General features: G+C 35.6%; 1 protein-coding gene and 1 long non-coding RNA gene across 6 annotated transcripts; both read right to left on the bottom strand.

The window, feature by feature from the left end:
- Nucleotides 1-3,876: 3,876 nt before the first annotated feature.
- On the bottom strand, nucleotides 3,877-5,584 carry LOC126791901 (protein DETOXIFICATION 55). The gene is made up of 2 exons (XM_050518398.1): nucleotides 5,534-5,584; nucleotides 3,877-5,436 (listed from the first exon to the last, which is right to left on the bottom strand). The coding sequence occupies exons 1-2, from the start codon at nucleotides 5,582-5,584 to the stop codon at nucleotides 3,877-3,879; spliced, it is 1,611 nt and encodes a 536-aa protein (XP_050374355.1).
- A 5,223-nt stretch (nucleotides 5,585-10,807) lies between these two features.
- Nucleotides 10,808-13,669, bottom strand: LOC126790622 (uncharacterized). 5 transcript variants are annotated; one of them, XR_007671757.1, is made up of 9 exons: nucleotides 13,463-13,669; nucleotides 13,176-13,225; nucleotides 12,823-12,881; nucleotides 12,614-12,687; nucleotides 12,353-12,492; nucleotides 12,161-12,237; nucleotides 12,014-12,087; nucleotides 11,684-11,787; nucleotides 10,808-11,111 (listed from the first exon to the last, which is right to left on the bottom strand). It is a non-coding gene; the product is annotated as an uncharacterized LOC126790622 (long non-coding RNA). The 5 variants fall into 5 exon arrangements; XR_007671754.1 differs by having other exon boundaries at nucleotides 12,614-12,696; nucleotides 13,463-13,667; XR_007671756.1 differs by having other exon boundaries at nucleotides 12,353-12,387; nucleotides 12,614-12,696; nucleotides 13,463-13,665.
- Between the last annotated feature and the right edge of the window lie 1,275 nt (nucleotides 13,670-14,944).

The following is a 14,944-nucleotide window of genomic DNA, read 5'->3' on the forward strand; positions in this document are numbered from 1 at the left end:
TCTTTATTGGTCTTGCTTTGTGCAGGTTGTGTAATTGGGCTATTTGGCTCCGTTTAATGAAGGTTCCACCATTTCAAAAAAAAAATAAAAAATTTAACCGCCGGCCAGCGCTAATTATTAGTAGTAGCAGTACTGATTCTACTGAATTGGCAGCTGAAGGTAGCTTGGTACAGGCCGGCAGCAAGAAAAGGAAACTTACGTACATCGGTTCTAAAATGGTAAAGAAAATTAAAAGGAAATCTGGTCCTGGTTTTGGCACTGTAGTCTACAGCAACCCTTAGCTAGGACTGGGAGAGTCCCGCCAGGTCGACATAATACAGACCAAACACTGCACAAGTGTTTGATGAAGAAGAAGATACAACGATGGAATTTGATATAGTACTCCTTTTAACTAGCAAGCATGTGTTGGCGCGCAGTTGGCACCTATATGTACATATATAGCAACACTGCAACAGTCTTTGCCCTAAAACCACATAAATATAAGCACAAAAGAGATGAGAGAGTCTTGAGAGCTCCGATCTTATCGATCGATCATGAAGTACAGATCGAGCCAGCTAGAGATCCATGAAGATCGAGCATGGTAATGGTAAAAGATGGAGCTAGAAGATGGTTAATTGAAAGCTAGGTTCAGATCGATAGGGACGAATAGCATGCAGTACGTAAGAGCTGTGTATATACAAAATCAAGCACTGCTTTCATAAAGACCAGTAGTAGTTCTCCTCCTCGATCGATTCCATTATCTCTACTTCTGGAGGAGGCTGGATCTCCTCCATTGGTATAGAATGGAAACAAAACAAACTACAACGGCAATAGTGGTTTGCTTATATACTCCTGGCGCTCCTTGGTGCCGTACATAGATTCTTTTATATAAAGCCGGCGCCATAGCCCACACGGCCAAGCAAAGTCGGGGACAGGTGGACTCTGTACCTGAATTTTTCTGATATCCCTACAAGGCTTCAATGTTGCCGCGTGTGCTAGTGCTACTAGCTACTCGATAATTGTTACCCTTCTCTGGATTTGCTCCGGACCTCTGGTGATCTTCGATATTGACATACTGTTCATAACCTAGCTGCTAATTAATTGTTACACTTACATCTACTATACTTATTAATTGGTCGAGTTGAAGTAGCTATTATTCTATTAAGAATTGATTTCCTGTACTAAAGAAAGATAAATAATATAGCTGATCATCTATTAGAGTTCGATGGTTTAGGGTTCGCTCCCATCGGAGTTCTCTTTTCCTTTCCTTTTTCCTCTGAATTATTATATCTTCTGTGCAAGTGCAACGATGGCCGGTGTAATCCTACGACCAGTTGGAAGAACTTTAATAATAAACTAAACCAAAAGCTTTCAACGTTAACAGTTGCATCAACTAAATCATCTGTACGTTTGGTCAATTCTCAAAGTTCACATTGAGCTCGATCAGGTAGTTACTCAACAGCATTAAGCTCAGCATTCTGATTCAAAAGTTACTTCCTCAGTTTTCCTTTTGGCTAATGTTCTTAATCAACTGTACCGTACGTACCATATCAAGTGACCCATTAGTATTTAACAAACAACCGCCATGCATGGTTCATGGTTTTCTTGAAGATCGACTTGAACTAGTTTGATATTTTTTTTTGAGCATGGAACCAATTTGAAACATGATGGTACAAAGCAGTTCCCTGTATTTCTGCAAGGTGAGCAACAGTCACCATCGTCTTCAATAAAACAATTAACGAAAGCTTATCAACTACAAGAACCTTTTGGCAGTCATAAAAATTCTTGCATGCAGTGGCGGATCCAAGAAATTTTGCCAGCCAAGGCAAGAATTGCATGTCACAGCAACGAGGGCTACGTTTCAAACAGTGGCTGATTTCAGTGTAATCAGCGATTGAATAAATTCCAAAATCACAATAGGCTAATATCAATATGATTCTATAAACTGTAAACTCCTTACATAATAAAGTAAATCAAAAGATCAGTAATCAAATAGTTTCTATTCATCATATCAATTTAGGGTTTCATCTAATACTGGACCTCTAAGCTATAAAAATAAATTCAACAAATTCAATCAAATTAATCAAACTTATAAATCATTCGACCAATGAGGCACTAAGACAACAAGTAACGTGATAATTAAACATTCAAATAACTCTTGATTCATTAAACAACGAATGAACGAATAAGAAAAAATGAAATAATGATGAATATGATTGATCGATTAATCGATTTGATTCATTGATTCAATACTTACTTGAATGATTAAGGGTCTTTTGCCTTTGTGGGAGAGATTAAAGTTGAGAATGATGTATTGTGTTTTGGAATTGGGGTCTGGGAAACATAGAAGATGAGGAGTAGAATATACGTACGACAAAAACCAAAAGCAGGACTCCACATATGACGACTCCACGAGTTGTTCTTATTTCTCCAACTTTTTTTTAATTACAGATAAAAAGATGTCGTTTTTAAAGAGAACTATCGTTTTTTTTTGGGAAGATAGAAAAAAAATTCAAAAGAGGCACAGCTGTGCCGTGGTCTTTCACCTTCATCTTTGGCCAGATTCTGCCACTCTTCTTCATCTTTTCTCCAGAAAAACTTCGTATAGCATGCCCAACATCTTAAACCCAGCCTAGGCAACTGCCTGGGCTCGCCTACACATGGATCTGCCTCTGCTTGCATGCTAATTTTTTTAATTTACATTTAGTTTCCAATTACTGTACCTTGTTATGCTTTATGGACTCTAAAAAGCCCATGCTACATTAACTCGAGGCCTCATGGTCCCAAATTCCCAAAATGTTGGAAGAAAAATTAAAGTACAACTATTTCATTTAGAAGCTGTAAGGAGCCTAAAATGAGAGCTCTACTAGGGTTTTCCTTAGCGACGATTCGGCACTCTTGGCCGGAGCCTGGAGAGTTTGAATTTTTCCACTCCCTTAGGCCAATTTGATGAGTTTGGCGGCGGGAGAGAGATCTAGAGGCGTCAAGATTGTGTATCTCTGATTTCTTGTGTGCGTCAATGGGTATTCGATAGACCGAATCAAGTTTACGTCAAAAACATACTTTTGGTACACTCCGTTACACCACCATTGTTAACGTCTTATTTTTGCCATGGATATATCACTACAAAAAAATTGAGTAAAGGCCACAAATGTTTTATGGGGAATTTGTGGCCTTTAATGGGGTGGGGATTGCTTAAAATCCCACAAAACTCATACAAATGTGGGATTTTGATTATCATAATAATTAAAATGCCACATTTGTATAAGTTTTGTGAGATTTTAAGCAATAGCCACCCCACTAAAGCCCACAAATTCTATACAAATCTTTGTGGCATTTGATCAAATTTTTTGTAGTGTATTCGTTCTGCTCCCTCTCTTTCTTAGAGCCACACGGTCTTGGTCGAGATCAATTAGAAATAAAGGATAGTATATGCAAAGGAACGATTTTTTGAAGTTGTTCTTGCCAATATGTACAACTTATAATTATATGATATATACATACATACAAACTGAAATTCCAAGAATATTACTAATATTGAAATGATCAATTCGCGATCGACCTACAAATCGGCAAAGTAAAAACATAAACAAGAGTACGGACAATAATGTACAAGGATGAATAATGGCACTAAATTTGAGTTCAAGCTGTCCCATTCAATCAAAACATGCAAGCATTACTTTCCATCTCCAAAAATCTTTTTCCCTTTCAAAATCCTACTCACGCTTCCCTTTCAAAATCCTACTCATGCTTCCCTATCACCATTTGAGTTTGACAGTTTGGTTGGTCGTGCATGTGCAATTCCATATGCATTCTCTTTTTCCCGTTAAACCCCTTATCACTTTTCAAAACGATCTTCCATCAATTCGAAACACCCTTACGTAGCTAGCTAGTTAATTAGGCCTCTTCAGATTTGACTGCCTGATGATCATCTGCGTGTGAAAATACATCCCGTCGAGTCTTTCCAACAGAGACCTTAGCCTTGAGCAATTCCTTCTCCCAATCTGTCTTGTGCACCACTGTCAATATCGACACCACGCATGTGATTTGAGCTGCTAGAAGGCCATAGCAAAGACCCTTGAACCCTAATCTCCACACAAACCCCATCACTATGGCCACAGGCGCACCCACCACGTAAAATGAGAAGAAATTGATCCATGCCCCGATTCCGGGCCTAGCACTGCCTCTCAATATCCCACAGCTTGTGGTTTGTGGACAATTGGCGAGTTCGCATAGGCCGATCACCGGTAGGATAGCCACAGTTAGCTCAAGAACCTCATTATCTGTTGTGAAGATTCTCCCCCATGTCTCTCTGCCTAGAGTGGTAAGTGACAAACCCGAAAATGAGCTCACCAGTGCCATTCCCACCGCCACCACCGCAGCTAAACGAGCCTTCTCAGGTTGGCCTGCCCCAAGCTCGTTGCCTACTCTTGTAGACACTGACGCGCTAAGGGCCGCAGGCAATGTGTACATGAGAGAAGTAGTTTGGATCACTATGGCCGATGTTGCAAGGGCAATATGAGGGTTGTCAAGGTAACCAGCTAGAATTGTCATGAACTCGTACCACCACCATTCTAGGCAAACTGCTAGACAACTTTGTACGGATAGTCTGATTAGCATTCCCAATTCGTCTCTGAGTAGTGAACTCTTTAATGAAAGTGGAACTAACGGTTTGGATAGCAATGGTGTCAATATGGGTGCTGGTTTCGATTTAGTACTACTTGCAAGCAGTTCAGGTTTGTTTCTTATGTCATAATACAATGCTCGTTCAGAATTATTAGTGGTGGGTTCAGTCTCCGTTAACCAGCAATACAAACGTGCTTTAGTGATGTAGGTATACAATATGTAACCCAAAAGAAAAAAGAGAGTGGTGAAATTGGTGAAGGAAGTAGAAATGGCTATTCCTTTGACTCCAAGAGGAAGAGTGAAGGTCAAGAAAATGGTGAGAGGAAGGTGAAGAATGGTAGCTAGTAAAGTGCACCACATCAATGGCCAACTTATGCTTTGGCTGCGCAAGAAAATACGTAAAGGGTGGAGAAGACTATTCGCTATGAGATCAGGGATCGCAAACCGGCAATACAAGCTTGCGATTCGGGTTATATCCGGGTTTTGGTGGAGAATGAGCATGAGAGGTTCGATGTTGATCCAAAGCAAGGAAATAGGAAGAGAAGCAACTAGTAACAAGAGAATTGTTCTTTGCAAAGTGAGGAAGGCCATGGAGAAGTTGCGTGATCCAAAAGCTTGGCTACAGAGGGGTTCCATACCCATAGCTAAACCAGAGAGAACAGAGTAGCCTGTGATGTTGGTGAAGCCAATGGCCAAAGCTCCTCCTGCTAGCTCCAAACTTCCTAGTCTCCCCATGCATACAACTAAGACCATGTTTTTGAGGTAGGCAACTAAGCTCATGGCTGCTATGGGGAAGCCAATATCAGTCATCCTGTGAAGCTCCTCCATAACCTATGGAGAGTAAGAATAAGATGTTCATCTTTTGGGAAAAATACGGAAAAAAGAGTATGAAACTTTAAGATTTGATGATAATTGAGATATTTTGTACCTCTGGCATTGTCGGGTACTTTGGGGATTGACTTGCTGCTTCTGCAGCCATTGTCGACTAGGATTCTTTCGCCGCCTATTGTTTTCTTTCCTGATGAGAGATCGGAGAGAGAGGTTCTTGTTGGAAATTAATGAACGTTGAGGGCTCTAATTTATAAGGACATGGAGTACCCGTTGGCACCGAGATAGGGTTATACATCCGTAATTTTATTTTATTATGATGTTAAATTCTACGTCGTAATCTTACGTGTGTCATGTCACATTATCACGTCAATAATTAAAATAATAATAAAATATCATTTTAAATGAAAAGACAATCATATCATTCTTAATTCAACGGTTATAAATTATTATAAATATATATATATTTTATTTTTTATCATTCTTCTTTTTTATCACAATAATGCTTCTAAAATATAATTTAAAAAATTAATGTTTACAAAAATATGTTTGAAATATGTGTGTGCACGCACGAAATATATATATATATATCAGTCTCTATCCAGAGTGAAGCTTCACTCTGAAATTACAGAGTGAAGTTCTAATTTTGGCACACTTTTCGGTCAAATGTTTTCATCATAAGCGATTCAATATTTAGGTATGCTATTCAAGATCATCTCTACAAAATTTCATCTAATTCGGACATCGTTAAAGTATTGAAATTAGATTAAATCAATGAATGAATTAAAACTGTTCAACGTGAACCGTTCGTGTAAATCTCAATTTTGAAAGCTTAAATCATTGTCAAATTGGATGAAATTTGTAGAGATGATCTTGAATGACATACCTAAATATTGAATCGTTTATGGTGAAAAAATTTGACCAAAAAGTGTGCCAAAATTAGAACTTCACTCTGTAATTTCAGAGTTAAGCTTCACTCTGGATAGGTACTGTATATATATATATATACACAAAAAATATTTTCAAAATAAAACTATTTTGGTCTTAATAATTTGATAGAGAATATATGGTAACTGTATTCATTAATTATAGCCATTAATATAATTTGTAAATGTAAGTAAAAATTAAAAATTGAAAAAAGTCATGACATAAAGTCATAAAGAAGGAAATTGTTGATAAGATTCTTAATTATAGAGGATATGTAAGATAACAAATTTTATTTTCATAGAGTATATAAATCTTAATTAATACCATATTTATATTTACCATATAAATACAATATTTATATGGTAATGTTTCCAGAGTATACTACAATTTCTATATATGCGTGCCCACACACACACACACACACACATATATATATATATATATTTCACGCACATACATCTATATACATATATGTAAATATATACATATATCGCGCAAGCACACATACACATAGTTTCTATCCAGAGTGAAGCTTCATTCTAAAATTTATTACAGAGTGAAGTTCCAATTTTGACACACTTTTCGGTCAAATGTTTTCACCATAAGCGATTCAATATTTAGGTATTCTATTCAAGATCATCTCTACAAAATTTCATCTAATTTGGACATCGCTAAGTTATTGAAATTAAATTAAATCAATAAATGAATTAAAACTGTTCAACGTGAACCGTTCGTGTAAATCTCAATTTTGAAAACTCAAACCATTGTCAAATTGGATGAAACTTTGTAAAGATGATCTTGAATAACATACCTAAATATTGAATCGCTTATGGTGAAAAACATTGACCGAAAAGTGTGCCAAAATTGGAACTTCACTCTGTAATTTCATAGTAAAGCTTCATTCTGGATAGACTGTATATATATATATATATATCTATATTTCAATCATACTTTTGTAAATATAAAAAAATTATTAAATTTTAAATGCATTATATATCGTGATGAAAAAATAAATGATAAAGAAACTATTTTTTTTATAATAATCTAGAACCGTTAGATTAACAAGGATATGACTATTTTTCATTTAAAAATAACATTTTGTAATTATTATAATTGATGACATGACAAATTGACATAACATGTCACATAAGATTATGACGCCGAATCTGATGCCAAAATATGACGCCAAAACATTTTCTTTTCTTTGTGTCTATATCTACAATAACATTTGTTTTGAATTTAAGAATCAGAGAGTGTAAAGTTTACATGTGCACATTTAGTATGATCAATTCATATCCAAACTGCTTATAATTTGACATAGCCATAAAATGAAAAACTTCGATATACAAATCGATCTCTATCTTATGAAGTGGATGAATGTGTAGCTAGGGATGGACCAGATATCAAAAATATCATGCACATGATAAGCCCCTAGCTAAATTAAACGGCTTGTTATATATTTGAGAATTAAATGTAACAATTACTAATGCCTAATGCCAACTAAACCTTGTTACTTAATCAAACCTAACTTTGTCAGTTTTCAAAATAAACTACGACATATCCACTACCTCTTTTCACAAAACAAAAGTCACGTCCTGTTGGCATTTTACTAGTTGATCATTTCTTCACGTGGAAATATAAGTCGGGGCCTAATTTCTTCTTTCAGATTTCTCGAAGGGAACTTAAATTATAATACCTTTCTCAGTTGTTAGTCTTGGGTCACTTTCTTCTTCTACCAGTGTCGCCTTCATGTGCACATGTATATTACTACTGAACGCTCTCAGGGAATTTAGGTTGTGATATGGAAGCAATTTTCTTTCATTTCATGTGCTTCAATTATATTTCATAAGAGATGAGATATCGGTCGACCTAACAAGGCAAAGATCTTCCTGCCACGTTCTGGTGTAGACGCACATACCTAATTTGTTCATTAAAAATGGTGCAGCCGACCCTTCCTCTCCAAAGAATAGGTTGCAAGATTATAGCTCGACAAAGAATAGGCTCTTAATTGGTCTCTAAGCTAGCGAAAAGAATAAAAGCTTGGTCTAATGTCGCTAAGATGGAATCTGCAAGATCAATGAAACGAATTGAACTAAGCCAAAGTTTTAGATCGATCGATCAGCTAGTCACATCATTGCACTACTTAAGTTGTTGAGTGCACGTACTTAAGAACTCACAGTTGTATTCAAAGCTTTGACACACAGTAGTGTGATAAATTAACTTCAAAAAAGGTACGTGTAATTAAACTATATTATCGGTTAAATTAGCTGGTAACACTTTTTATGCGTGAGCGTCGAGTAGATATGAAGTACGTATAAATAACAAATCCATTCCATTTTCTTATTTGTGAACTAGTTTATAAATGGTTATGTTGATTTTAGAATCACATTTGCTTATATCAATTCACAATCAAGATAGTGTTATAATGTAATATGGTAATAGTTTATCGTGCATATTTAACCAAATTAAGAGTCATGATCATTGATTGATTCAGGAGTGACATATATATGCACTTTGTATTAAGAATCATGATCACCGATTCAGGATTGACCTATATATGCCCTTTGCATGAAACCATGCATGTGCGTCTAGTTACACCAAACAACAAAAGGCTTCCACATTCTCAATAATTACAACCACCTTATTCATTTAAGTCCATTATATTCCTGTGCGGAGGGATTGCATTTCAATCACTTCTTCGTATCATATCAATGGTACCATTTTTCTAGGATGGGACTTTTTACCTTCGATCTTAACTCCATATTCAACAATATGACTAAAGATCATGGAGTGGTTTGTTGCCTATTATGGGGGAAAAGATGGCATATCCAGCGGCTTCACATGGTTTTTAAGAACTTGATTAATTTGTCTGCTGTAATAATTATTCTTATCTTAATTGGTTCCAAGGTCCCAGGCTTGTCGTAGGAGTTGTAGGGAAGAACTCAAACAACCGACACTATCCTTACTTGCCCCGCCATGAGTGACATAGTGTAAAGTACTCATTACACTTCCTCTAATTGAGTTTGATCGATTAATAATCAAGCAATCGTTTATCAATTACGGACATGACTCTTGTGGAGTTCAAGGCCACTTAATTCGGTTATATAGAACTAATCACTACGTACCCCGTAAAACGATTAAATAATTTGATAGATTTCAATTTTGGTCGAATTTAGGTGTTCGAATAATGAATAAAAAATCAGTAGATCTTTGAGTGAAACAAACCATAGAGAGGGTCCAGTGGTTTGGTATTCTTGCTTGCATATCATGTTAATCGATCAGTTCATGTAGCACTAGTTTTTCTTGGTTCTATTAGTCAAGAAGCTTTCATTTGTATCATAGACCACCAAGTGTAATGCTAGATAACACTCCTAAAAATCCTAGTGGAAAGAACCTGTCATCCGCCAGATCGTGCACATTACTTGGTCTCTTCTAGTGCGCGCCTACTGCTGCCTAATACACATTGAGATGGAGAGTGGAGTAGACCACAAACCCTTTGATCGAAAGAAATGAGCCAAATCGAGTAAAGCAAGTCAAATCATATAAGTACTAATTAATTACATTTCCTAGCTTATTACAGCACTTTCTTAGAATGACCCTAGCTGTATGAAAAACATAGATTCAAGAGCTTTATCAGTATAGTTAATTTTGATTTTAATGACCTAAATCTATTTTCGAATTAAGCTACAGGAACGATGTATACATGATCTTCTCAGACTTAAGGGGCATGCCCAAAGAATTCAATTTACATGCCTACTTGTCTTCTGTTTTGTGAAGAAATTTAAAAAATAGCAGGTATAAAATTTTCTCACACCCTACTAAACTGGGATGCATACACGCTTCTAAAAGCAGGGGCGGATCCAAGTGTAACATAGAATGGACTTGTGGGAGGAAAAAAAAAATCAATGACTTCACTTCCAAAAATAAAATGTAACCCTAATTAACATACTGATATTCATGTGTTCTTCAATTTCTTTCTACTAATTTATAGTCTTTTCATTCTTAAATCAAACCTTAAGAACTCCATTCTAATATGCATAGTCATTACAGAAAATATCGAGAGCACCCACGTTTTGGATTCGTCGGCTTTGACCTCTATGCCCACATTTATTTGTGGCCAATGCATACACCCACGGTGCAGCGACAATAATTAGAAATGTGCGCTTTACTGCCGTGACTATTGCCAAAATTATCACATTTTATGTAGGTTTCGTGGGTTTACTTACATGGGCCCCATGTTTGGGACCTACCACCAGCAAAAAATTTAAATCATCTCACATTTCTTGGCAGAATCGTGGTAATGTTTATACTAATAATAATTTCACCCACGAATCTTTCGGTTTCGTGAGTTCACCCGATATGATTTTAAAAAAAAATTCTCAATTGATATCTGTATTGCAAGTGAGCTTGATTAATCAAACTGGCTGGATTATGAACTCAGCACCACAGAAGAAACAACAATTAAGTCTAATTTTATTTGTAAATAAAAAAAAAGATAAACCACAAGCACCTAATTACATGAGCAAATAACGTGTACGGTTTTCATCCAAAAAACATAAACAAAAAAACCTGACTAATATTCCCATAGGCAAGTCCATTTAACTAAAGACAACTTCTCTGCTACTAACAGAAGTATGGTCTCAATTATTATAGGTTTTCCGTCATAACTCCATCTCCACCTTCATCTAACTATAAGCTTAGTAAATAGCTGCATTTCTTCAAATTCGCAGAGGAGAATCTGCTTCCCACACCTTACAAGTTCAAGGAAACTTATAAGTCAAACATACTTTGAGGTATACTAAACAATATCTTCATAGAAAAATGTTATAGATCAAATTTGATGTATAAGTTTATAATAGACTAACCGCCGAGTACAAATTTAGTTGTCATCAAGTTGAATGACATATCTCACTTTCAACCAATTACAATACAAATTTGAATCACATAATTCAGATATCAAAACTGAGAACATGAGATCAACACAAAAGTAATTATACCCACCCAAAGAATCCATAAGCTTTAAGATCAGAAGCAAATTACCAGTATGTTCTCAAATTGGCCATATTAACCAAGTCCATTTAACTTACTAAAAGGGCCTAATCTCATGTTGGTATATTAATAACATAGTGGCAACTAATGCTCCAGTAAGAAATTAACTAAATCTCTGCACTAAAATAATTCACTGTATATATTGTAAAATATTTTTGAATTGACATTCTGGTAAGTAGCAATCGAAATCCATGCCACATTGTGAATTTATAATTTCATACTTAAACATAATTTATAAATCAACACAGGTATAACTACATGGTTATTAACCAACCTCTTTTAGCTCTTTTTTCCATAAGAAACAGTTTGTACAGGTAGCTTTGCTACATCAACAACCTTTATCTTATTATCAGTAACATCAACATCTTCAATATTGACCTGCGCATAAAACAATTTACTTTAGAATTAATTTACAGGTTCAAGATATCAGAAGAGTAGTTTGACTAAGCTTATTCACATATAATTATAAAGCTAAAGGTCACATAGCTTTGTGTACATAAATATTAATGCCAATGTATATTTAAAAACTATAACAGTACATAACCAATTGCTACAAAGGATATACTGAAACCATTGAATTTTAAAGTCCAGAACTAACACTTACAATTGCTCAATGAGACTAGAAGCTTAGGAAACCATTGAAGGGTGCATACCACTTCTCTTTGCCATGATTTAACTCTAAAACAATAACACAGTGATCAACAACTACACTTTTAGCAAATCACAAAAACCCTAAGTCATATAAACTTACATGGGAAGTCAAGAACATAGCATATTAACTTCCTACAGCCAAATCACAATTTGATTATTACCAGACGGTGAAAATCCCTGTGCAGAGTAGAGTGCAAAAACGGTAAGCAGATTACAACGAATAATGAAGCCTTAAATTTATCAACGTGATTTTTTTTTATCTCTAACCATCTAGATCAAAAGGGAAAAGTACCGAAATTGAAAATGGCTGGTGCTTTCAGTTGGAACCTATAAGAGATGTCATCATCAGTTAGGAGTATAACCTCCCATTGAATAGCCTATCCTAGATTACAATAAGAACAGGTCGAAGACGTAAATTTACCTCACGTCCAGCTGCAACATTGGATATGTTGATTAAAAATTTGATATTATAAAGACATTGTCGAAAATGAAATAGTAAATTCACTTGTAACCATAGTGACAGATACCTGCAGTAGTTATGAAGCAATCTTACCTTTGCGATTTACCAGTGTCGGGGTTTCTTCCACTCCATTATCATTATCCAAAATATCATTTAGCTGAAACGACCTATTTACGCTACAAAAAGGATCACACTTTAGATAAAGACGACGATAACGATAAAGTTATGTGGACTACTCTAATGGGAATCTTCAACCAATCAGAAAAGATCTACAGAAACATAAATCAGAAAGAAGCATATACTTTTCCTCTTTCGACTCGTTTTTATTTGACTTAACCCGGGCAACTGTTTCTAGTATTGCCTGTTCCAAAAAAAAATGAAAAGGAATTTAGATTCATTTAGCATACGCTCTAGCTGAAAGTTGACAAGGAATCTTACAAAATATGAGCTTAGGAAGAACTATAATCAAATCAAATTTGAAAACTGAATCAAGTATGTAACCAATGTAATACAAAAAGATTATACAATATTGGTTCTAGTAAACGATCTCAACAAATAAATGCTCTAACTTTGCTAATAACACTAAATCAGGGTAAATCAGATCTCCATTTTATGTCAATATACTATTGTAAACCACTATAGAAATGAAATTAACCCAATTTTTTGAACGGGCGACCCTGCTGTTAAAGCTTCCAGGATCAGTAGCTGCAAGTAAAAGCAAGCAAAGAAAATCAAAATCATACGTTACTATGACTAGAATCGCAATTTACAACTAACTCACTAACAACATCGTCTTTGATCTGTTCTTATTGCAATTGAAAGTCTCTTCAGTTGAATCAGTTCAGCCTATCCTATACTCAAATTGAAATCAAACCCATTACCGAGTTCAGAGAGAAACAGAGTGAAAGTGTGTGTGTGTGTGTATATATATATATATAGAACCTAGTTGGGTCGGTAGTTAGCTTGTAGTGATGGCAGGCCGCCAATGGCGACTGAAGAAGTTGAAGCTGGAGAAGGAAGACCTGCACAGCAACGAAAGAACAAGAGAAGGAAGAGGGAGGGGATGAGAAAGGTAAGAAGTGTTGAGACTCAAATCTCAAGAGCTGATCTAAGGCTGAAAATAAAAGGTTCTGCAAAAAATAATCGGTGGTTTTATTATCTTTTTGCTTAGAAAGTGTTTGAAAATAAAATATTGGTGCCGATGTCAATTTCCTGACACAAACTAGTATGAAAAAATTATATAAAAATGGTTAGCTCAAGTTTACTTTTGTACGTGAGGGAGTATACCACAATTATCATTTCGTGCCAACGATTATAGATTTCTCACGAATGATTCGTAGCCTTTACCCCCTTTTTTTGTAGTGAGTCGACTCACTGTCTAAAAGTAAATCAAACTATTTCATGAAGTTTCTTCACTGACCAGGAAAAAATTATTCAATGAAATTTTCTCAAAGTATAATATAGATATATAGATTAGTGCTCCAACAAAGGAGAGAGTGCATGTCTGCATGCATGTTCAACTGGGTGATCGATCGTGATGCCATTATGCATAAACGTTACGCGCGGATTGATTAGATGATTGCAATTGTAAGAGATAGGCCAAGGACGAATACGTTTAGAGTATTTTCAAATACCAAATACAGGAAAAACGTAAACCAGCTGCACTATCAATGCAAGGACATGCAATGATATTAGCAAATCCATCACCAGCTGTGAACTGATTCAAACATTCAGAAAACAAATTTGTATCGACAGTTGGCGCCAAAAAAGAAAAAATATACGTACTATATGGAGATGGATAAGATTTCGATCCAATATATATGCATGCATGGAGTTGAAAGAAATGAGACTATATTTTCTGCTTTCAAACCGTCGTAATCTCAATATATCCATCTGCTAAATACGTAATGACAATCTAGAAATTAATCGTGCAAGCTAGCTAGCTAGCCACAGCTAGAGATATTCGATCAATTCGTTTTGATATTAGGAATTTAGGAATGAGGTTGATTATAATGATGTAAAGCATTGTGTGATCGATGACTTCAGAGATATAGATTACCTAATTAAGCTTCGCATGCATCCCCTTTGTAAGTAAGATGTATATAACAATAATACAAGATATTTTGGTCCATAAATGAATGACTATTTTCCAAAACGATAATGGAGTTGGGTATTTGATTGTTGAGATGATCAGGAAAGGAGAAACATACATTATCTGCATATATGAGAAAAGCTTTTGTACATTGAGAGGGTTCGATCAGAAACCACAAATCGATCATCTAATTAAGTAGCATGTGAATTCACCAACTCCAGTAGCTTATAAGAATCATTGCTTCAAAACATGGCATGCTCACAAGTCACAAGCTCATGATCGAGTGCGTCAATGGTCCAATCAACTTCAACCGAGAAGCGCTTCAGCGACCT

Source organism: Argentina anserina, chromosome 4, assembly GCF_933775445.1.
Source record: "Argentina anserina chromosome 4, drPotAnse1.1, whole genome shotgun sequence".
Classification (NCBI taxonomy): Eukaryota; Viridiplantae; Streptophyta; class Magnoliopsida; order Rosales; family Rosaceae; genus Argentina; species Argentina anserina.